Source organism: Ptiloglossa arizonensis, chromosome 4 (genome assembly GCF_051014685.1).
Source record: "Ptiloglossa arizonensis isolate GNS036 chromosome 4, iyPtiAriz1_principal, whole genome shotgun sequence".
NCBI lineage: Eukaryota > Metazoa > Arthropoda > Insecta > Hymenoptera > Colletidae > Ptiloglossa > Ptiloglossa arizonensis.
Genome location: NC_135051.1, coordinates 26,633,712 through 26,657,954, shown reverse-complemented (window position 1 = coordinate 26,657,954; position 24,243 = coordinate 26,633,712). Strand labels below are relative to the sequence as shown.

Genomic DNA, 24,243 nt, shown 5'->3' with positions numbered 1-24,243 from the left:
GACGTCGATTAATTATTTTATCTCCGACAGTGAACACGAGGCCAACGGGCGGGGGAACGGAATCTTCTTGTTTTCAGGTATTCTTATTCTCTCCGCGAGGCTTGTACAACGATTTCCTGTTACTTCTTTGGACACTAAAGTCTTTGCACGCGAACGGTAGAATTTTATCAAGCGTTTCGCTCATCCTTTTAACCAAACGGTCAAACGAACTGTACTCTCGGTTCTTCACCCTCGTAAACTAAGTTTTGCGCGTTGGTAGACTTCCAAGTGAACTTTCCGGGATACGAGTCTTTGTATCCAAAGCGTAGAATTTTATCGAGCTTTTGGGAGATCACCTTTTCGAAAAAATGGTCCTGTGGAATGTATCCTTACTTTCTGTTGTCTCGTAAACTAAGGTTTGCGGGTTGCTGGATTTCCTGTAATATTTTGCCATACCGAGGTCTTTGCATCCGAAGCATAACATTTTCTCAAATCTTTGGAAGGTGTCCTTTTCGAAGAAATAGTCAAGTGGATTGTATGCTTCTTCTGTGTGCTCTCGTGGACCAAGTTTTACACAATATAGATTTCCTGTACACATCTTGTGCCTTTGGAAGGTGACCTTTTTGAAGAAATAGTCAAGTGGACTGTATGCTTCCTCTGTGTGCTCTTGTGGACCAAGTTTTACGCAAGATAGATTCTCTGTAAACTTCTTAGGATACCCTCTCTCTTAGTATAAAGCTACAAAATTTTCTCTTTGGAAGGTGACTTTTTCAAAAAAATAGTCAAGTGAACTGTATCCTTTCTCTGTGTGCTCTCGTGGACCAAGTTTTACACAATATATATTTCCTGTAAACATTTTGTGCCTTTGGAAGGTGGACCTTTTCGAAAAAATAGTCAAGTAGACTACATCCTTCCTCTCTATACTCTCATAGACCAAGTTTTACGCAAGATAGATTCCCTGTAAACATCTTGAGCCTTTGGAAGATAACCTTTCCAAAAAAATAGTCAAGTAGACTACATCCTCCCTCTCTGTGCTCTCGTGGACCAAGTTTCCCGCAAGATAAATTCCCTGTAATCTTCTTAGACCACTCGCTCTCTCCTAGTATCAAAATTAAAAAATGTTCTCTTCGAAAGGTGACCTTTCGGAAGAAACGAGTATGTTGCGCCTTGGACGACGGGAGTTGTTGGTGACGTTGGTGACTCGTTAGAGGTCTCGAGATGGTTGGTGATTAAAAATGCACTATTGTCGATGTGGTTCAACAATAATATATTTTGTACAATGATGGTGAAGATTGTTGTTCGAACTTGCTGGCACAGTTGTATTTCAAGTTTCGACTTGTGTAAGCGAAGTGTAAGAATGTTTCAAGTGTGACTTCTGGCAAATATGTAAGTCAGTGACTTCGTGTGTAAGTTGTAAGTGATAGACTTGTGGCAAACTTGTAAGAGTCTTGTCACTTGTAACAATGTAATGGTGTAATGACGTAGTGACTGTAACGTGTAATGACGTAGTAATGACTGAGTGTAATGGCCTTTTTCGCGTCTCTACTCTCCGCTTTATACACTCGGCTCAGGATCTGATTGGTCGAGGAAATTTGGAGGTGGACAGCGGTGGTGCAGGAAAGGGATCCCAGGAGTGGGATTGTTAGTTTAAACCGTGGGTTCTTGGAAGTCAAAGTTAGTAAAAATCATAAAACGGGGAAAGTCGCCTTAATTACTTGCAGCTGCTTAGCAGCCTTCCAAGAACCCAGGCAGGGTAGTTAGTTGACGGGGGGTAGCACGTGCGCCGATGACATGCTCGGCACCCGTACTAATCCCGCCATAAAACGTAGGGCTCGACGGACTGCGCCGATTTTGCGTGCCGCAACAGAGTACACGTAGAGCTCGGTGAGCGTATACCCGAGGTAGAGCGGTCCGCGTCCGAGGGATCGATCGGTTCCCGGTACGAGGCGGGTCTCGATCGTCGCATCGTGGTCCGCGATAAACGATTTACCGCGAATCGTCGGCCGCAGTCCCGATAAACAACGGGGAACGTTGACGCGTCCAGCGGGCGGTTCCGTGGGTTTTACGAGACGCGAGACGCGGCTTCGATTTACGCGTACGGAGAAACGGTCGGCCGGTGATCGAGCAAAGGAACCGAAAGTATCCGGACGCGAGTCCCTCGAAGATATCTTAATTGCCGGTTTTGCTTATTATTCCCGCGCGTTGGTCGGTAGCCAGGGGGGTCAACGCGAGCTATGGGAGTTGAGCGTCGTAGATCACGGGGAAAGGTCGTGTTCGTGTCGGCTTCTGCCTTTCTTCTCGCGACTCCTCGCCGTTTGTTCACCGTGGTTCCCTTTCCTCGGATGTCGTCGTGGACGTTCACTTTCACAGAAGCTCGCGATCCCCGTTTACGATCGGCCGTACGTTTTCCCATGGTGTCGAAGATCGACGTTGAACGCGACGCGGCCACCCGCTCGTCCGAGTGTAATGGCTCTGGTAGCGCGACCCACGGAGGAGGATCGATTCGAGCCCATCCGGCGATTAGTGTTTAATTAACCGGGTTGTTTTTAATTCGATTGCGTGCGCGGATCGTGATTGCGTTACCGGGGTGATCCGGAACGGGGTGGGTGCGGATGGTTCGGGTGATTGATCGGGGACCCGGACCGAGAATTCTCTTTGCCTTCCGGACTCTCGCGTACTTTCAACCTAGCGCGATTTCGGCATTCGTTGGAATTTTTACAGCCGTTTCCAACCTGGACTTGCCTCGAAATTTTACAATTTTCTCGTTCTTTCTTTTACTCGGTAAACGTAACGAGGCAAAGGTTACTATTGGAGCGAAAACGAATGCAATTTACCGATCGACGGGCACACCTAGGTCCCAGGTTCTTCGCTTTCACGCAATCTTGGTCGCCTTTGTTTACCCGGTTTCTTCTTATTTCTTCCTCGGCCAAAGGTCTTCAATCCACACGAATGCACCGCGAAGAAGTCCACGAAACGCACCGAATCTACTCGACTTCCCCTGGTCCCCCTGTCCACCAGGATCTAAACATTGGCAACCGTCGTGGGATCAAAGATCGTCCTCGGTCGTCGAATATTCCAATTGGTACGGTCTCGCGTACCCTCTCGGAGCATCTCGCGGACCATTCGTCACGCACTCGCTGAGAGGTCTCGGTTGATAACGCGATCGTCCCTTCCCCCTGGCTGGACTATCGCTCCCTATTATAGGGACGCTCGCGGAACGTTATCCGAGGCCTCGAAGGATCCCTCGAAAGCTCCGGGTCCGGTTTAGCTCGGGGGTCTACAGCCCCGTTGCTCTCTGGCCGCGTCGCAACCCCCCGGCACATCCGATTCCCCTTTTCTCCGTCGTTCTTCCCGATCCGATCCTTCCGTCCTCTACCGACCAGGCGTCGTCCCTTCCGTGCTGGCCATCAATCAAGCTTGTCAATTTGTAATGGCGATTCTCTGTGTCCATCTCGGGAGAGAGGTCCAGACACCCCATCCTCCTCCGCCTCGTCCCTTCTTCCGTCTCCGCCCCGTGGTGCGGTTCGATCTCCGCGTCGCTCTATATCTGGCTAACTCGCCGTGGCGAGGGAGGGTGGTGGCGGCGGCGGCGGCGGCGGCGGCGGCGGCGGCGGCGGTGGCGGTGGTGGCTGGGGGAGAGACGGTGAAGGAGATCGCCCGGTAGCTGGACACCAGCCCGCTGTAAACGTTCCTGCTGCCACTGATGGGATATCGGCGGATGGAGAAAAAGAGAAAGCCCCTCGCCGTCGAGTTTAACGTCCCCCTCTACCCTCCTCGCCTCCCTGAACCCCCTGACTCGCGGTCCACCGGTGCGCTAAATAAAATGGATGTCCCGGGGACCGGGAATCGGCTGAAATTGCGAACCGACGCTCCGCGTCACCCTTTTCTCCGCCCTCGCTGACCCCGGGAAACGTCATCGAAAGCTTCGCCTTTACGAGCGAGAGAGACACTCGGGGAAATAATCGAACGTGTCTCGATCTTCCTTCGGGGAAGTTCTCGAGGTACTCGGTTCGTCCCGCTTTGAACGAATCCACGGGAATTTTTTAAACGGGACGAAAGTTTCGGCCGATATTTGGCCAACTGCCAGTCGTCTCCGTGTTCCATTGTTTACCACCTCGTGCAACACATTGTTTGACGAATGGCGGCGATATTTCACGCGTTCCCGCGCGGAAAGAGCCGAGGACCGAGGGGACATCGGCAAGACGGGACGATTTCTGCCCCTCGTGGTTCTTGATTTTCTTTTCTTCTTTTTTTTTTTCTTCCTCTCTCTCTCTCTCTTCGGCGTTTCGTGTCACGTAGACGTGATATAGAGTTACTTAGAGGACCGATCCCCCGCGCATTACGGCCCCGAGGTTCGAAAGGTGCCGGATACCGGCTCCTTGTACGACATAGATCATACGTTAATTGAAATGGGGTGCATGCGCGGCACTCGTCGAATACAAACGACCGACTTATAGAAATGTTATTATTTGACGTTGGGGCGAGGAGTAACCGTGCCACAAGGGGTGGAGGATCTCGCGACGAGCTTAACCGAGGAAATTGCATTTCGTCGTATTAGCGAATGGTCGATCGTGTCTCCCGTGTCCAGTGATGAAACCCAACATTGATCGGACATCGTGACCCTACCGATCGGAGGGTTCCTCGACGCTGGATAATCGACGAACTGACCGGGGTTCCTTCGAAGAAAACTCGGTTCCGTTAATTTGCATAATTTTCCCAAATAAGTAACGTTGCAGCACCGTGTAATAACGCGATAAAATTACGATTAACGCGAATGCTAAACAAGCTCGTGTCTGACCACGATGGTGATGATCTACTTCTGGTTTAAAAAGTACAGCTGAGTTCGCTTCGTTTCGGAGATTGTTCGTCGCGGAGCTTCCACTCGCGAGTTTCTCGATAAGTAACGTCTCGCGATCGAAGCGGAAAAGGAAAACGGGTAACTTTTGCAAGATTGGCCGTGCTTGGTAACGAGGGCAAAGTTTTGAAAATGATCGCGCCTCGACGAGGGAACATTGGACGATCGAAACGCATCGCTTTCTCGTGAAACGCGTCGACTAATTCCACCGGTAACTGTATATCCCCCCTGGCCCCCGAAATCTCCCTCGCCACCGAAATCCGTTCCATGTAAACGAGCCAAGAGGTCCATTCCGCTACTCTCGTAGGTACACATAAACCGAGTGGTCGGGGTGGTTCCTCGAGCACGGAAATGAAGTCTTGGACGGTCACGATCGGTATGAAAAGATAAGGTCCGAGTTCTCGAGGGCGCTGGACACTGTCCACCTCCCTTAACCTCCCCTATCGCTCGTTCTCTCTCTTTCTCTCCGCCCTCTTGTTCCCCGTTCCATTCTCGTCTCTTCCAACTAGATTTTTCATGCCGTGGATCGCGTCCGGTGTATCAAGCCGTACCCAGAAGGCTGCGCCGTGGCCACCACGTATCACGGAGGGTGGACCTATCTTATCGGTGTAGCCATAATGGCCTGTTCTATCTCATCTCGAGTCTCGTTGACCGTTTGCCCCTAGACCACTTTCGCCATCGAGGCTCCACCGCGGTAATGGCGAGCAGGAAGAAACCTGGCTTGTGCCCGCGGGGCCGAGAAACACCGATATCGTGGAAACGCATCGACGTCGTTCCTTACACGTTAACGGTGGCTTCCACCTTTTGGAAATTGCCGAAATATTGACATTTTTCTTTTCCCGCTCTCTTTCTCCGACCTTTCAATTTTCCATCAACGTCGAATCTCGAGTAACTCTCTACCTTCCTCGATCGTCTCGAAATTAACCCATTTGCATCGAAGCGCGGAATAGTCCGCGAGCCTACGACTCCCATTTTACCAGTTGCAACTGGTACGTTTAACCATTTCTGAGAACTTTTCGGTTCCATTAGTTTCATATACATCGGTGTATTCTGAATAAGTTTCACTCTTTTGTGAAAATCTTTCAAACTGCCACTATGAGTGTTGCGGCACGCAAAAAAGCCTATAAAAAATGGGTCAAACCCGTGAAATTCACTGGTCGAATTTGCTCGCGAAACAAACACAAAGAAGCATCGATTACACGCGTCGAATCTTGTTCACGGTTTCCATTCGACGAAGTTTCTTCCATTGGGATTCAATCTCGTTTGGTATCTTCGTTTCGAGCTCTCCGCGAAATCGCGCGTAGCTTCGACGACCCGTTTGCGCGAGATCCTTGGAAATCCGCGTCCACGCGCTGTCCCCATAAATTGCGGTGAATTTCGAGCAACATCGTCCGGAAGAAGGTCCGTGTATAATTTATAGCGGGCACGCGGCTCTCCCGATCCTGGAATAAAGTCGTTGGTACGGCGAACCCGCGCTGGAGCGGCGGGGGCTTCGATTAAGAAATTGAACGTTAAGTGATTACGGTCCCGCGATGTCGGATCGGCGCGACGGATGTACGTGAGTCGGAAAAAGCAAGAGGAACGACCGCGGGCGGATTACATTGCGCGAAGAAGTCCGAGCGGAGTTACCTCGCGACATTTAAACGACCAACCGGCCGCTGCTCGGCTTATTTATGTCTGTCGTAAGGAGAGACACTTCCGACGTTTGTGGCTCTCATAACCTCCGTTTATCGACACTGTTAAGAATGCTTTCTGTAATCCATCGACGTGATCCGCCTCGGGGGCTGTTGCATCCGCTCGCCTCGTTAAAATCGTCATTCCGCGTCCACCTTTAACCGAGCGGTATGCCCACGCCTTTCGATGAAATTGAAGACAACCGTTTGCAATTGAACGTTGGAACTTTTTTTTCTACCGGTCGATCGTTGATTGGGAAATAAAGCAGATCGGGGTTATCCTTTGGTACACTGTAGATTGTTTTCTCGAGGGAAAGTAAATTTTTTTATCTTTTGTAACGGAGAAGAATTGCAAAAGTCTATTCGATACTTTGATCGCGTTAGTAGTCACGCTCGAAAGTCACGGTGAGGAATAATTTCTTCTAGGTATAGATACGCGAGATTTGAAGTTTCCTTGACACCGTAGCGATCGTATTCCCGCGTTTCGAGAGTAAATCTGACGACGAGGGAGGTTCGCGTCGCGCACATGTCGCGTCTCGGTCCCCGGGAGCGGCAAAACAACGCGAAACGCAACGGCGTGGGCAGAGCCGCGGGCTCGTCGGGCCGCAGGCCTCCTTAATTATCATAATTTATAGCCAATCGGTTAATTAAAATATCTAAATACCGTATAGGCCGCATAAGATCCGATAATATATATCCGAGCGAGTCGGTTACCCTCTCTCGTCCCGTCCGCTTCGTACCTTATAAATATTAAATGTTTTATGGACCCGCGGCTCCGGCGATATACCCGCTCCCCCTCCCGCTCCCTCTCGTCCTCTTCGTCCGCCGCCACCACCCCTCCTCGGTCCTCGTGTCTCGATCATTAATTATTTATCGCGTCAACTAAGGAGCCAGTCAGCCGCGAGCGCTCTTCGGGTTTTATCGAATCGCCGGGCAGATTTAGCGAATCCCGATCCGTCCGTCTGTCCGGCGAGCAGAAATTTATGTGGAGGCCAGGACGCGGGGGTGAGGAATCGAGGGTTGAAGAAGTAACCGGGGAAAAAAAATGTAAACCGCACGGCCTGAAGAACTGGGTTAAAATATGCCAGCGCCGCCGCGCGCGGACCAGAGTGGGGGGTAAATTAATTTCGGCTTGTCACGGGGAGAGGACATCCATAAATGCAGTAGCTTCTTTGCTACCATGGCCCCGGGTTCGTGTGCTCGCGTCTCTCTCGTGGTAACTTTCCTTCTCTCTTTCTCTCTCTCTCTATGTTTCGCCGCTCTGCATCTTATGCGACAAAAATCTGCCGTGTAATGCTCCTCGGTGCTTATGCATTCGTAAATAAGTACTTGGCCGAACTTGCACGCCGCGAATCGATAGCGCTCTTATCCGAGCGTTTGGCGTTTCGGTTCAATTCGTCGGAAGGAAAAATTCATTCTTCGTGGAAAAATTGTACGATGGGACGTAGAAAGGGTTTCCGTTTCGAGTGGAGGCGTTGGAAATATCTTGCAAGGCACTCGATGGAGAAAAAAGAAAATTCTACGCGATGTGAAAAACTCGTTAAATGGATACTCATGAGAAGGGTGACTTTTGGAGTGAAATAAAATTCGCGCGATAGAAAATAAAAAAGAAAACTTGCTCTTGGAGAGGACCGTTTAGCTTTCGAGCACAGATTTAAGAATATCTGGAAAATTCGGGCACCGATGACGAAAGAAACTAGAGGAAACGTTCTCGAGCGCGTTATTCGCGTTTCTCGTGTCCTTGTCGGTATAAACGAGCAACATCGGGAATCGAATCGTCGTTCCATTTCCATCGTAGAGCGCGATCGAAGCGGACGTTCGACGCTCAATGGCGAACAAAGAACGCGAGCTCGATTCTCCCGTACAGTTCGCGGACGTTCCGGGATATCCTCGGTGGCCCGGTTGTAACAGCAGCCGGCTGCTCGATCGATGTCCGCTCCTGGATATCCGAGACCAGGAACGTAGGAAAGAACCGAAACGGTCGGGCGGGGTGCACGTTAGGAAAGGGAAGTTGCTTGCTGGAGACAGCGGAAGAAAAATAGCGGAAGTCATCGACCTCCAAGGGGCTATATATCAGAGGGTCGCAGGGGGAGCCCGGGGGTTTTCTGCGCGTTGGTTTCTCCGCTCCGTGTACACGCTCGAACGTTTCGCGCGGACCTCTGCGCGTACGAGCCGTTCCGCGTCGAATCGGCCATGATTTCGACGCGCGAGTCGCGGATCTCTCGGCCATCTCGGCGCATTAATTGTCGACAATCGGTACAATTAGTCGCTCGTAGGAGCGAGTTGAAGCTTATTTGCGTACACGTCGAGTCGTAACTCGCTCCTACGATCGTTGAGTTCGCGCGCGAGAAGGCAAAGAATTACGCGCGGACGACAGATAGCGGACAACACTTGAATATTTTTCTAGGAATCGATCCATTTCCAACTTGACGTTCTACCACACTTTCCCTTCTTCGTGTTTCCCAGCATTCGGTCTTCGAGCCACGTGTTCGTCGTTGAGTATTGCGTGGCAGTCGCCCGCACCCTAGAGAATAGGTCTCGCGTTGAAACGACCGACGAAAGAGGATACCGGACCGTCGAGGGTGGAAACGACGAAGATTCGGGCCGGTAACGGCGAATCTAGGATAGTAGTTCCAACGTTTCATCATCCGCGAGGAGGACACCGACGGTCGTTCCCGGTTCTCCCCGACATCGCTCGGTCCAGGCTGGGTTTATCTTAAATGAGACTCCCCGAGGGCTTAACTCGGCTCGGCAAGGTTAGCCAGCTGCCTTGTACTCGCGCTAGGATATATCTCTGATTGATTAAATTCCTGCAATTACGTCGTGTCGTATATCACACCGACGAGCACCCCCGGAGAGATCGTTTTAAGTCCAGGCGTCCGGGACGCATTGTTTCGTCACCGAGACCCTCGAGTTCCCTGTCTCGTGGAGGGTTCTGTCTGGAAATTCGTGTCTCGGTCGGTAGGGAACGCGGGAACGATCTTTGAACCAACATGACAACTGGCCGGGATTTTCGACTCTTCGGAGCTACTGACGAGCCCGGTGAAGAACTCTCGCGGTCACTTGCAAACCGAAAGTGTCTCGTGGAGGATTCTGTCTGGAAATTCGTGTCTAGGTCGGTAGGGAACGCGGGAACGATCTTTGAACCAACATGGCAACTGGCCGGGATTTTCGACTCTTCGGAGCTACTGACGAGCCCGGTGAAGAACTCTCGCGGTCACTTGCAAACCGAAAGTGTCTCGTGGAGGATTCTGTCTGGAAATTCGTGTCTCGGTCGGTAGGGAACGCGGGCACGATGTTTGAACGAACACGGCAACTGGCTGGGATTTCCGACTCTTAGGAGCTACTGACGTGACCGGTGCAGAACTCTCGCGGTCACTTGCAAACCGAAAGTGTCTCGCGAAACTCCTCTGTTGAACTTTTTGTTTCTCCTGAATGGATCTCTTCTCGTCGTCACGGTGACCGATTTACCAGGATAACTGCAGTCGATCGAAACGAGTGTATGTGTGTGTGTGTGTGTTCTGTGTTCTCGAGTTCCCCGACAAATTCGGTTTTAATCGTGCCATTTGCGGATCGCGAACCCGACGACAACGGAACGATAACGGGTGACGCCGATTCGGCAGAAATTCATCGTGAATCGTCGTGGCGGCACACACCGCCGCTCCGTGACACCGATATTATTCTCTTGGCCCCGACGACGTTATCTCCGATCGCCGTCGAAACGAACAATGCTAGGAAACGGTAGGCGACACGAGAAAAAGGAGGGAGACGGCCTCTCGAGCGCGTAACGGAGAAAACAAAATACTCGCGCACACGCCCGTAGACAGAGGGGAAAGAGGGTCGGGGTAGGGACGAGGAGCGGGGGTGGGGGCAGCCAGCAGGCGGATGAGTTATTAGATCCGGCGTATCCGGTATTGCGTCGCGGATGACCAATAGTTTCATCGAGGGATTGTTGAAGGTTCCGGAGCACATTTCCGGTTTCCGCTCGACGGATCACCCCTCCTCCTCCTCGTGTTCATCCTCGTCGTCGTCATCTTCCCCGTGTCTCGACTCGACTCTCGGAATTTGCTTGTCCGTGAACCTCGTGGGGAGTTTTTGGCTCCCTCGGGTAGCCAGGGACCGTGACGAGTCTCGATCGCTCGGATCCTCGGATTCGAGGGTAGTTTCGGCTCTCTCGATGAATATTACCCGGACCCCTGCGAAGACATCGGAGTACCCGGTTTGTAACTATAGGAAAAGATCGCGCGTTCTCCAACTGGAATAATTTCCACGTCTCTCGAGCTCGATGGTTCCTTTCCGCGAGGCAAGTCGTCAAAGCGCGCGATTCGATAAGTGGTAACCTACATCGTGTATCAAGGGTGCCGTGAAGTCTGGGAAAAGATCGTTCCCGAGTTGGAATAATTTCTGTACCGTTGGACGTTCCTCGACCTTGACTGCTCCGTCCACCGAGCAAATTGCTAAAGTTTAGTTCCGTTCTCGACTCGGAGCCGACGACACCGAAAGAGGAGTATCTCGTTCACGGTGTACTCGGTCGTTCCCCGTACCTCGTCGCTAATTAAGTCGTCAATTCCGTGGTGGGGTGACGGTGTTTGGACCCGTGCTCGAAGCCGAGGCCCGTTTAAATCTCCGTACGGAAGTTCGTTACCGCGCTCGGCCAGGTCCGCGAACTCCGTGAACCGATGGTTGTTACTTAGGACCGGTCATATTTATCACGGTCTCGGTCTTTCTCCGCTCTTCCCTCGCGCAGCTTCTTCCGCGGTTTTCACACCGTTCCGCCCCGGTGAAAGCCCCAGCGGGAAACTCCGCGCGAGGAGGGCGGAGGGGCGGTCGGTCGGGTTATGCCCGAGCTGAGAGAAGGGAACTCCGAACTCCGGCTGGAACTCCGTGCACGGAAACTCGGAACGCGAACGCTGCTCGCCGTGTCGCTGGCAACTAACTTCGGAAGCTGGGCTCCTTTCCACCCCCGTAACCGCCCCCTGGCCTCCTCCGGCTCCTTCCCAGTTGTTCTCTCTCGGCCGCAAGGATTCCACGCTCGTCTAGGTTGCACCGGGGGCCGACCTTACCACGCTTCCGTAGCTCCGGATCTCCGTCTGAAACGCAGCCAGGCATCCAGCTAGGCCGCAACCATAAGTTACTAATGTTGTTCCCGTGTTGGCGCGGAGCGAGATTCCCTCTCTCTCTCTGTTTCACTGTTACCGTTGCGCTACGTGTGCGCGCGCGTGCGCGCTGGTTCACGCCGCCCCCGCAAAACGGATTTCGAAGTTTTACCTCGTTTCCGAGGGGATTATCTTCCCCGGTATAATAGATACGCTTTAGTGGCTGCTCGAAGGTGTCTTTCCGTGTTTTGCGGTTTGCTCGAGCCCGCTGATTAAAGGTAATCGCGGATGCGGCTGGAAAGTTGCCCCGTGGAGGGGGGAATAACTGCGTTATATTAACGATACCGTGCAGCTGTTCGAGGAAGCTTTGTTTACGTTGCCCGGAGTGTTCCGTTGCGTTTTCGTCGCCGAGCTGGATCGTATCGATCCGAGCGCCCTCGCGGCGATCGTCCCGGTTAACCGAAACGAAATCACCGACAGATACGCGGGAGTCGTTCTCGCCGTGAGATTTCGATAATTTTCAGGAAAGATTATCGCGAAACTTGTCCATAGTCTTCTATAGTCCATCGAGGGGTGTAACAGTGCGCGAAGATTATTCTTCCGGAACGATCCGCTCGAGACTATCGCTCAGAATCTGGGCCCGCAACGGTCCCCGAAACTTGGTTATTGTACAACCGAACCAGCGCGCCCTCTCGGTGATCACCCGGTTAACTGAAACGAAATCACCGACAGATACGCGGGAATCGCTCTCGCCGTGAGATTTCGATAATTTTCAGGAAAGATAATCGCAAAACGTTTCCATAGTCTTCTATAGTCCATTGAGGGATGTTCAGTGCTCGAAGATTATTCTTTTCGGACAATCCGCTCGAGACTATCGCTCTAAATCTGGGCCTGTAATGGTCCCCGAAACTTGGTTATTTTACCATTGAACCCTTGCGTTTTCGAATCCGCAGTTCGTTATCCGACACGAATTCCTCCGGATGACCTTTGCGCGCGCGGGTGGCCCGCATAATTCATCGTCGATTATAACGATGCGCGGTTTAACGCTCCGTTATTAATCAATTCGCTGGCAATTTATTACGCGGCCGGCCAATTTGTAATCGGCGCCGATTCCGAGCGGAGATCGTACGAAACAGCTCGCACCTTCTCCGCGTAGAGTTTCTACGGTGAAAATCGCAAGTTGACCGAAATCGTCCCGAGGAATTACACGAGCCCTTCCTGTCCCTCTCGTTTTCGACGCCCTCGAAACGACCGTCTCGAAGTTGCTCTCCGGTGCATCCCTGAGCACACACTCTCCCCTCTCTCTCTCTCTCTCTCTCTTTCTCTCTCTCCGTAGGAACTTGGCGCGTCCGCAATTAACGAACCTCGGCTCCATCCACGGCTGGAAACGGCTCTGGATAAATCACCGGCCGCGACGGTATTGCCGGCAGTTTTGGTACAGGGTCTTTGGCGAGGGTTCGGGAACGTGTACGCGCGGAACCGAGCGGCTTTTGCGGATTTACGTCACCGCGTCGGACCTTGGGAGCGCTTAATCGCGTTACGCGGAATTTTTCCCGCGATTGCTCGTTACGTCGTAGCGCGGTACGTCTCGGAGAAGGTACTTCTCGAAACCCTCCCCTCTCCCCCGTCGTTTCTTCGAGGAGAGAAGGAACACGGCGATGGAGGGAACCGGCTAACGAACTCCCCGTACGACTCCGAAGTGCTATCTCCGCGAGACTCAAAGGCGCCGTAAGAACTGCCATTAAGGCGGCGATCGTATCTGCCGATGGTTCGTCTTCGTTTATTAAAGCCCGATGAGACGGAGGGGGTACAGTGCTCGAACTCTTCCCGGGTGGAAGAAGAGGCTTTTTTCCTGACCACCGAGGGAACCTCGATAGCGAATCGTCGGCGCCCGCGATAAGAATCCGACGAACCGACGTAGATACCATCGATTCTTTTCTTCTCGTCGATAGACGCGAGACACGGCTGGAAGTTCACGGTGGGGGGGATTATCGAGTCGGTTCGATCGTTCTCCGCAACGATATAGGTTGCGTTCGGAGCACAGGTTCTCTCTCGGCCCTCGGCGGACTGGGTCTAGGTCAATTCGGTCCGATCGAATGCTAATCGTGGGAATAAATATTCCATTTGATGAATTTATCATGGCTTGGGAACCGTCACGGAGCTATCGGGTGTGTCCGGGATGTGGAATAACGGAAATGGAGCACCATAGGCACCCAACAATGTCTCTAAACTCGAGGTGGATCGATTGTCAAGTTTCTCGAGTCCGAGATCGCGTTCAACTTTCCCTGAAAGACTTTGTACCTCTGTTGTTGGGTTCCAGGAGAAATTTCGGAAAATGTACGAACACTCGTCTCGGTGGTGAAATTTCGAGTCGTTACGAAAGAAATCGAATCGATCCTGTCGAACGATGGGTTTCAATCGTCGAGGGGTCCTCCTTAACGAGTACCCGCGCGCGTAACTTTCGATTCGCGGACAATTTTACGGGGATAATCGCGGTGCGATCGAGCGAAAAGGGGGTACTTAACGACGCAATTTGCACGTACGGGAAGAGACAAGCTCTCGCGACTGGTCCTCGATGGAAGAGGCCGTCTTCGCGATTCCTCGGAGCGCCTCCCGCGCGGACGATTCCTTAATTCCCGATATTGTGGCCGGTCCCGGCCATCACGAGACGCCCCGTCGCGTTATAGCGCGGTTTAATCGCGCTGCGAGCGCGCGTCCCTCGTTAGTGGGATATCGTAGCGGCTATAATACGAGACTACATTCCACCGAGCGGATAGGCCGCGAGAGGAACGAGAAAGAGAGAAAGAGTAACAGAGAGAAAGAGACGTTCTCGCTCCTTTCGCGGAGAGACTTACGCGCCGCGAACACTCGGTTTTATTGGATTCGCGATAATCGTTCGAGCTCCCGTGATTGGTGGAAAACGCTCCGGTCGATTCCTCGCGCCGCGGGAACGTTTCACCCGCGAAATCTATTCTTTTAACGAGTTCTCTTCGCGAATCTCTTCCGAGTTCGCGCGTAACGATAATAGAGAAAGTTGAGTTCAATTTTGGACATTTTTCGATCATTTTCACTACGTTGGATCGATCGTGGATCCTTCTTGTAATAGTTTCTTCGACGCGCGTAATTCGAAAACGTTGCATAATTGAATTCCTTTTGAAAAAAAGGAGTGTACTCTCTTCTGTGTTCACCCGTAATCTCTCCAGCGTGCTCGAGTCGAATTCTCTTCGATCGGGAACACGGTCGACGCACGCTCGTCTCCGTTAATTTTGTATTCGTTTCAGTTCCGATAAGCGTCCCGATGCCTCGCTGGTGTAAATGCGTCGCGAAGTCGGCGCACCGACGCCGAAGAAGAATCGATCGTCGCGTCGAATCGCGACCACCCTGCCTCCGTCCGATATCGTCGCGCGTTCCGGACCAAAGTGCAACACCGAGCGTGTAAAAAATTTATTCGCGCGTCGGCGTGGCTCGGTGCTCGTGTCGTCGATTCCTCGAGTTCGAGGCTGGTTCGTTCGCTCGTAGCGGGGGTGAAAAAAATCCCAGCGCGGAATTCACGGTGGAAAAACGCTCCCAAGGAAGCTGGAGAAACGTGGAGAGACAGAGAGGTGGGAAGGCGGGGGTAAAGAACGCTCGCAATAATTGTGATTTACGGTTCGGTCGCGGGCGAAGCAAAGAGCGACGAGTTCGTTTGAAACGGCGGCACCGCGACGAGGAGTTACGCGCGTCGAACAGAGACGAGGACGCCCGTACGGAAAAAAGGGAAAAATTCAGATCGGACTGTTCGACGAGAAAAATTTGTCCAGCTATGGAAAACGATGGGCAGAGTCGTAGAAAGTGGGGGAAGATTTTGGCACGTAGGACGAACCATTGACCGGAATTTATCGTTGGCGAGAATTCTTCCGGAGTTCTCGAATTAAAAATCGAACTCGTGAAATATTTTTAACGTAAAATATTTATACAATTCTATAAATCCTTAGAAAACCGTCTCGATTTATTCGTAACCTCGGTTCGCGATACAATTCGGTGGTTGATTTCGAATTAAAAATCGAACTCGTAAAATATTTTTAACGTAAAATAATTATACAATTCTATAAATCCTTAGAAAATCATCTCGATTTATCCGTAACCTTAGTTTGCTCTAGATACAATTCGGTGGTTGATTTCGAATTAAAAATCGAACTCGTGAAATATATTTAACGTAAAATATTTATACAATTCTATAAATCCTTAGAAAACCATCTCGATTTATCCGTAACCTTAGTTTGCTCTAGATACAATTCGGTGGTTGATTTCGAATTAAAAATCGAACTCGTAAAATATTTTTAACGTAAAATATTTATACAATTCTATAAATCCTTAGAAAATCATCTCGATTTATCCGTAACCTTAGTTTGCTCTAGATACAATTCGGTGATTGATTTCGAATTAAAAATCGAACTCGTGAAATATATTTAACGTAAAATATTGATACAATTCTATAAATCCTTAGAAAACCATCTCGATTTATCCGTAACCTTAGTTTGCTCTAGATACAATTCGGTGGTTGATTTCGAATTAAAAATCGAACTCGTAAAATATTTTTAACGTAAAATATTTATACAATTCTATAAACCCGTAGAAAATCATCTCGATTTATCCGTAATGTTACTTCGCTCTAGATACAATTGGGTGGTTGATTTCGTGCAACGATATAGCAGGATTTTGGTAAGTGTCGCGCGTGCCGGTCGTCTTCGACGCGGATTACTTCGTCGTCCGGGCATCGAGCGCCTCGAAGTGGGTAATTACAGACGGGCCGACGTAGCTACATAAAATATTGTTTATCGTCGTTGTTCACCCTCGTAAAGGAAGATTTACTCGCGAACTCGCGAAAAATGGCAGCATTCCGAGCAATAAACGGGCGCGCGGTTAATATCGTTCCCAGGGAGATAGACCTGGCCGGTTTTAGCATAAGAAAGGCTTAGAAGAGTGTTCGACAATGGCCGCTCTCGGCTTTCGTTCGAGATTTCGATGACGCCCGATCCCTCTCCCACCCCATTGGGTTCGGGCCGCGCCGGGCGGTTTCGTATCGGTGCCGGAGGGTAGGACGCAATCAGTGCCCTTGATTTATCGCGGCAATATACATTAAGATACCGACATTAAAACTAGGGGAGCCTCCCGTGGATTCCGGGCTCCATTACCGCTCACGAAAAGAGAGAGGAGCTGTCGTCGCCGTCGAACGAACCGCTCCGAGCCGACGAAGATTGAATCCCCGGTTCCGATCTCTCGTTCCGAGCGAATCGCTGCCAAGTCGCTTCCGGTACGCGTCTATTTAGCGACGTTGGGGTCGCTGGACCTCGATCCGCGAATCACGAACGGTCATCTCGGTTCGTGAGCCGCGAACCACTCTGGGGGACTTTCCACGGGGAACGATTTCGAATTGATTGAAATTGAACGCGATAAAGGTGCTTTGAAAACTTTCGGGACCGCTTTCTACGAACGTAGGAAATTCGAAAGTGTTAGAGTTAATTAAAATTAAACGTAACGGAGGTGTTTGGTAAGAAGATTACCTCTTCGATAAAATTCGAAAGTATTCCTCGTATAGACAGATGGTACGATGTGTAAGAATTCTTCCACTATGGACACTAGGATCGTTTCTGAAAGGAAACACAAATCGGAGATATCGATACGGTTAGCTCTAGACTCGGAGTAATTCGAAGGACCATCGCGACGATTTTCAACGAAGCACCGATTCGTTAACGATAAAACGAGTTCTCGTTTCTCACCGGTGAAATTTCTCTTAATCCGCGAAACACGCGCGTCTCGGTGTAATCACGGTGTACACAGCTCGCCAGATCCCGCTGGTCGGGCGACCATTCTTGGGGCGTCGCTCGAGTTCTCGGTATTGTTCGAAAGAACGCACCGGTGGAGAACTCGAGAGTGCGCCGTTGGTCGGGGAACTGGTCGAGCTTTTCCAATACCCGCTTGCCAATTACGGAACAGTGTTCTAACCGTAGTAACGTGTAGTGTTTCCACCATTGTCCGCAGGTCCGAGCGGGGCATACAGTCCGGATGCGACGATGGGCTACATGATGGACGGACAGGCGGCGAGCATGATGCACCGGCCGCCCGGCGATCCCACCTTCCACAATCAGTACCATTACCCGCCAGAGTACTATGGACATCACTTATAAAGGTACGTGGGAAAGTATCCAGGGTTAGCTGAGCCGCGCGCGCGGTTCGTCGAGTTTCCATCGGCGTACACGTGCGCCGGGGAGACATCATCGACGTTGAACAACAACACGCTCGCGAGCGCGCGCGATTCGATAATCGAGTTCGTGGACGCGGGAGATCGACGACCCGGACCCTCGAACCACGAACGAAACCATTGCTGGATGTTAACGAGAACGAAAGAAATTATACCCGATCGAACGGACCGAGCATCCTCGAGGAGCTTAACAGGATCGAGAATAAATTACGGATCGGGACTCTCTTGCTACGGATTGTTTAGGAATTGCCGCATTCTATCGTGAATTGAACATCGACGAGGGTGTGTACTAAAGAGATCGTTGCGCGAGTTGTTAGACACTTTTGGAATTTGAAATTTGGAATTGAATGATTTGGAATTTCGAGTTGGTTACACGGGTAACGCGCGAATCGTAGAATGACGAAAATAGGCTCGCGCGCTTTTGTTGTCGCGTTTCACGAACTCGATCGCGCGTTTTTGGAGAAAAGAAAGGGGAGAAGAAGAAATAAAAGAAAAAAGCGATTAATCTCGGTCCGGTTTCTCACGTTCCAGCAGTAGTCGCGAGTCAAGGTAGACGATGGAATGACGGTCCTTGCGGAACGGGAAACGTAGAAGCGTGACGGAAGCACCGTGCTCCGGTCGGCGCGAAGCAGGCGGCCGCGGGGTGATCAGCGCGGAAGCGGGACGAAATATTCTCGCCAGGCTGTGTCGTCGAGAGTCTCGTGGTGTGCCCGGATACTCGAGCCGAGGGATTCGGAGGAACCGAGCGGAAGCAACCGTCGGTCGAGAGGAAGACGAGGGAAGGCGAGCGTTCGAGTCGCGCGGAAACGAGAGGAGGAACCACAGGGGGAGAAGAAATAAGGAAAAAAAAAAATGGAATGTCCGATTACGGAGGAGGCGGAGGAAATGGCCGACAGAGAGGGCGTCGAACGCGAGATACCGGAAGCAAGGGTGGAAGGAAGAAGAGGGTAGTGCGGCTTCGCGAACGGGACGAGGAGCCGCGTGGAAATTCATGTGATTGTTCTGTGTACAAATGTCGCGGTGTAATATTGTAGTGATCGAAGAATTTAAATGTTAAATTTTAATACGGTCGCGATCGAGCTATATTAACGAAATAGAGAAGAACAGGGGGACGAAGTTTAACACGAGTGATATAGGCAATTATAGCGGGCGTGTACATTAAGGGAGAAAGAGAGAGAGAGATAGAGTGTGTGAGTGAGTGAGAGTGAGCGACAGTGAGAGAGAGAGAGAAAAAGAGAGAAAGAGAGAGAGGGGCGAACCCGGTGCTCGCACGGATCAGTGATAGATAGGGACGATGCGCATCGAGGTGCGAAAGACGAGTAAACGTGGAATACGGAGAAACGGTTTGGTTACCGGAACGAGAGTCGACGAGAGAAAATTAAGATCGAGGAGTTTGTATATACATATATATATACACACACGCGCACCGCAGAGACGCATTCTGTGTGTATAGATATATACGGGTATATAAATAAATATAAATAGAGAAGAGAATTTTAGATGGCGCGGCGTTTTCGAAACGAAAGATACGAAATAGAGAAACAAAACGATTTTAAAAAAACGGTGCGAGAGAACGAGAGTAAGAGAGAGAGTGTGTGTGTGTGTGTTTGCGCGAGAGGGTGAACGAGAAGGTGCACGCGCGCACGAGCGAGCGAACGCGTACAAAGCTATACGAGAAAGCGAGGAAACGGTACGAGGGGCAAGAGCGGAGACGGAAAAGGGATTAAAAATAAAAAAAAACCGTTAGGACGAGGAATGAAATCGACGCGTGTGCCGGACTCGAGCGTCGACCACATTCACTTGCATATATATATAGGTGACATTGAAATTTGTACAGTTATTAATTATAAATGAATTTACTAATTAAAGGAGGAAGTAATTATATATATAAATATATACATAACTGAAGTAACATGTGGCCCCGGTTGTAATATATATATAAGCGAGCGTTTTAATTGGACTGGGACGATTATCTCGTGTGTGTTGCCGTGTTCGGTGTGCGTAGAGGAGCCGTGCGGCGCGAAGCGGAGGAGAAAAATACGCGCGCGGTGGAAGCGCGAGTCGCGACGATGAAAGTGCGAGAGAGTGCTTAAATGAAAGAAAGAGAAAGAAAGAGAGTGTGCGAGTGAGTATGTATGTGTGTTTGAGCGCGTGAAAAGCGGGTATCGCGGGCCCGAGCGACAACGGTGAGGGATTATATATGTATATATATATATAAAGAAAAAAAAAAATATATATATATACAAATATATAAATACAAAAGTATAGATACCTGCGAGAGGAGGTACCCCACCTGATCCGACTCCACGCAGATGGAAAGAGAACGAGAGCAAGAAAACGAGAGAGAGAGAAAGTCAGAACAAAAGTGTGCACGAGAGAGAGAAACAGACACGTACCCACACACACATACATACACACATGCGCGCGTGAAAAGAGCGTGATTATCCCCACCCCAGCCCCGTCTGCCCACACCGTAAGGATAATTAAACGAACCCAAAAGGCGAACAAGTACACGATTACAGTTTATCATATAATATATTGTGTATAAATAGTTAATTGAGCCGCGGCGAACGTGGAGAAGGGAGGAGGGCGGAATTCGATTGGGAGGGGCCCGCCGCCCCCCACCCCCACCCCTCGGGCGGTGTTCGGCGAGCGCGCGCAGACTTATCCCGCTCGTCTTTCCATTTTTCCTGTCGTTCCTTTCCCTCTTCCCGTGACTCTTCCCGGAGAGGCGAGAAGGGGTTGTCGGTAACAAACGGAGAAACTACGGATCCAACGAGATATCCTCGGCACGGCGGTGGGGCGAGAATCGGGAAAGACGAGCGTTTAAACGAGGACGATCGAGGCGGTGAAACCTCGATCGTTTCCTTCTCTTCTTCTTCGTTTCCCTCGCCGACTACCGCGATAACACCTCGAGAACCGGGTCTCTCGTTCGACCGAGAACCGAGACTTCGTTTCTTTCGATTCATTCGGGATCGATGCTCGAGTAGAATTTAATTTCCCTTCTCTCTCGAGTCGCGCCACCCTTTCACGCGAAATTCTACGATGGAAATATCGCACAATTTGGCCTCTTCCAAACACGAAATTCTTCGAAAATTCTTACCAGGATCGGGATCCAACGAAATTCCGATCGAATGTTTCCAGCCGTGCGGGATCGACGTTGGGTTCGTGTGTGAATTTCCTCGATTATCGTCTCGGTAACTGGAGGAAATTTCCTAGGGCGAAAGGACCGTGTGACGAAACTCTCGATCGATGCTAAAAACTTGGATCGAAGCTTCGTCTGGTCCTGAGATCGACGTCGATCGCGTACGCGAAACCGAATTGCAATTGGGGAACGAGAAGTCGATCGAAAGGGTGCTGTGCTCGCGAGAGATTCACGAAAATTATTCATTCGGACCCGGTATCGTTTATTTGAGAACGCGTCGTCGAAGTCTTCACTAATTCTAGAAATTATTTCGTCTTATTTGTTCGCGATACACCGGGGGGGAAGGAAGAAGGGAACGAAACGAAACTCGCGTACCAAGCAACAGGGGTGACACCTTTTGCAACGGTACTCCACGTAACGCGCTAATCAAGGAGAGACTGAGAGTGTGTGAGAGACAGAGAATGTGTGTGTATGTGTGTGTGTGAGAGAGAGAGAGAGAGCGTTGCATCGAATTATACGTAAAAATATAACGACGCGCGGAAACCCCGTGGAGTCGGCGCGACGCGAAATTTGAATTTCGCGCGTGCGCTCGTCTCTCTCGAGGATCGGGATCGCCACTCGACGAGGATCGATCGTTGTTCGGTACTATTCGGTGTATTCGGATCATCGAGAGAGACAAGTGGGACACCGTGACACGCGAGCGAGCGAGAAAGAGAGAAAAAGCGAGAGAGAGAAAGAGAGAGAGAGAGAGAGATTGCGAGAAAGTGGTGGACGCGTGCGAAACGAGAGAGATACGCAGAGCATACGAGAAAAATTTTATCGATATTTTCAATACGCCCGCATACACGCAGACCTTGTATAAAAAAAAAATTTTAATGTAAACACACAGCTCCGCGTCGCGCGCCGCCGTGACGATCCGAAGAAACCACGTCGGTTTCTGCCAGTCGCGGCCGTCGCGGCGTGTTTAGTATACTGAAAGAAAGATAAAAAAAAAAAAGAAAATAAATAAAGGATAACCCACGTATACCGAAAGACTCAGGTGCGAGAAGTAAAGTCGGCGCAGGTCCTGCTTAAATTGGAGACTTAATATTCCCGACGCTCGTCGTGGACGCGTCGCGGCCGATCCGAGCGGTCGATCGGCGGGCGAGCGCGCGTGCGCGACTCCTCCCCCGTGGGCGTGGCAATCGATCGCGCGATCCCAGGCGCGCGAACCTTCGAAACGAACGCGGTTTCCGCCGCGCTGGGGGCGAACGGAGCAAACGAAAATAAACACACGCACTCCTCGCGTTGAAATTTCTCGACGACCAGGCCACCAGGATACATATGGGTATACGCTCACCGAGATGGGAGACGACGAACGGAGCCCGTGGGACTCGGGAGACCGTCCGGCCGGGCACCCGACACATATTTTTTAAGCCTTTTAACGCAACAATCGAGTTTACCCGGTCGTTTTCAGTGAAAGCTTTTTATCACGGCGGACCACCAACCCCCCACTCCCCAGAACGCCCCGCCCGCCCTAACCCCTACCCCCGACCCACGAGTATTTTACCGCCCACCCGTTCCCCCACCCTTTGACACCCGAGGAAATCGTGAACCGATTTCCAAGGCCGAGTGTTCTCTCATCGAAGGACGGTACGGTGCCCCCGGACGGTTTCTCTCGTGCCCACGGACACTCCCGAGAAACAATCGTATTTCATAGATGATTATCAAAGTACGAGACAATCATGGACGCGCGCGAGGGCGTGTCGAACGGTACGCGTTCGTCGCGCGAACGCCCCGCGTACCCTCCCCCGGGGCGGCGCGGTTTTTACGAATTTCTATTTGTTGAACGATATATTGTTTAATTTTGTTGAGGCCCACCCCGGAGGGTCCGCGGTTCGTTCGGCGACGCGGCGTCCCGCACGATGCGCCGCGCTCGCCGAGAAATTTCAACGCGGAGGTAAAATAGAAACGCAAACGCGGTCTCTCCGCTCCGGATCAGGGGCGGGTCGAAGCGGCGGAGAACGAGGACGCGCGCGGACTTTTGTATACGATCGTTTTCGTTCCGGCGAACGGACCAAACCGAAACGCGCGCGGTATCATCCGGGTGAAACCGAATTATTTTTTCACCGACGGACGAGCGAACCATCCCCCCACCCTCCGTTCACGTCGAAAGGGAGGGGAGACGTTTCTCGTTCCGTCGCGGAGGCGCACCGAGCGCCCCGACGTCCGGCGCGAACCTGCCCCCCTGCTCCGTCTTTTTACCCCGCTCTCTGACACGCCAAACCCTACACCCCCGCACCCCTATCCACCAACAATCCCCCTGTCTCCCTCGGCACCCCGCTCGGTCGGAGAACGCGATCAATATTTTCGTAGAAATGCACGCGCGGTGAGAGAGAAAGAAAGGGAGAGAAAGAGAGAAAGAGAGAGAGAGAGAGGGAGGAGTTTTGTCGCGGGATCGCGCGAACGATTAACCCGCGAGCGCGAGCTGCGAGCGCGAGCTGCGAGCGAGTTTCAGCGGAAAAGATAGAGAGAAAAAAAAGGGATTGCGAAAACGGCGGCGAACGGACGACGTTTATTGGCTGTTCGTTTTCTAAATGAGTTCACCCGATTGAATCATCGCCTTAAAAATGTATACGAAGTAACAGTAAGGTATCTAAGTAATAATCATGTTAGAGGGTAAAGAAACTTAAAACAAAGATTTTATGAGCGGCGACACGAGCGATTATAGGGCAACGAGAGAGCGAGAGAGTGCGTGTGCGCGAATGTGCGCGAGCGAGGGAGTGCGTGCGTGTGTGTGAGTTTGCGTGCGTGCGTACGTGCGTGCGTGCGTGCGTGCGTGCGCGCGTGTGCGTCGAAAGTGAATGAGAGCGACAGAGAACGAGACCACGACGAGAGAAGAGAATCTGCGCGAGTGCGAGAAAAATGATAAGAGAGCGGGTTACGATAATGTATAATTATCCGTGTAATTACGGCGATACGATGATGTTTAGCGAACCCAAGTCGCCGTCGATGGCGCGGATGATCATAATGACGACGACGACAACGAAAACCGGACGATGTCGCGACCACCTCGTCATTATGGTCATCGAGCTGGTAAAGAAAACGATTAACGATAACGCTGATGATGATGCTGATAACCATGATGATGATATATGACGATGATGATAATGATTATGATTATGATTATGCTGATGACGACGATGACGACGATGATGATAATGATGATAATGATGATAATGATGATGATGATGGTGGTGATGATGATAATGATG

General features: G+C 51.1%; 1 protein-coding gene across 6 annotated transcripts in view; it reads left to right on the top strand.

Moving 5' to 3' along the window:
• The window catches only part of Hth (Meis homeobox homothorax), a 440,142-nt gene extending 418,129 nt beyond the window's left edge, over positions 1–22,013 (top strand). For 3 of the 6 annotated variants that reach the window (XM_076310509.1, XM_076310508.1, XM_076310505.1), the window contains 2 exons: positions 17,604–17,772; positions 18,376–22,013. In XM_076310509.1, coding sequence (XP_076166624.1) covers positions 17,604–17,770 — 167 coding nt within the window. In that variant the 3' untranslated portion in view covers positions 17,771–17,772; positions 18,376–22,013. The remainder of the gene's footprint in view (positions 1–17,603; positions 17,773–18,375) is intronic. The other 3 variants (XM_076310510.1, XM_076310507.1, XM_076310506.1) reach the window with 2 other exon arrangements.
• The last annotated feature ends 2,230 nt before the right edge of the window (positions 22,014–24,243 follow it).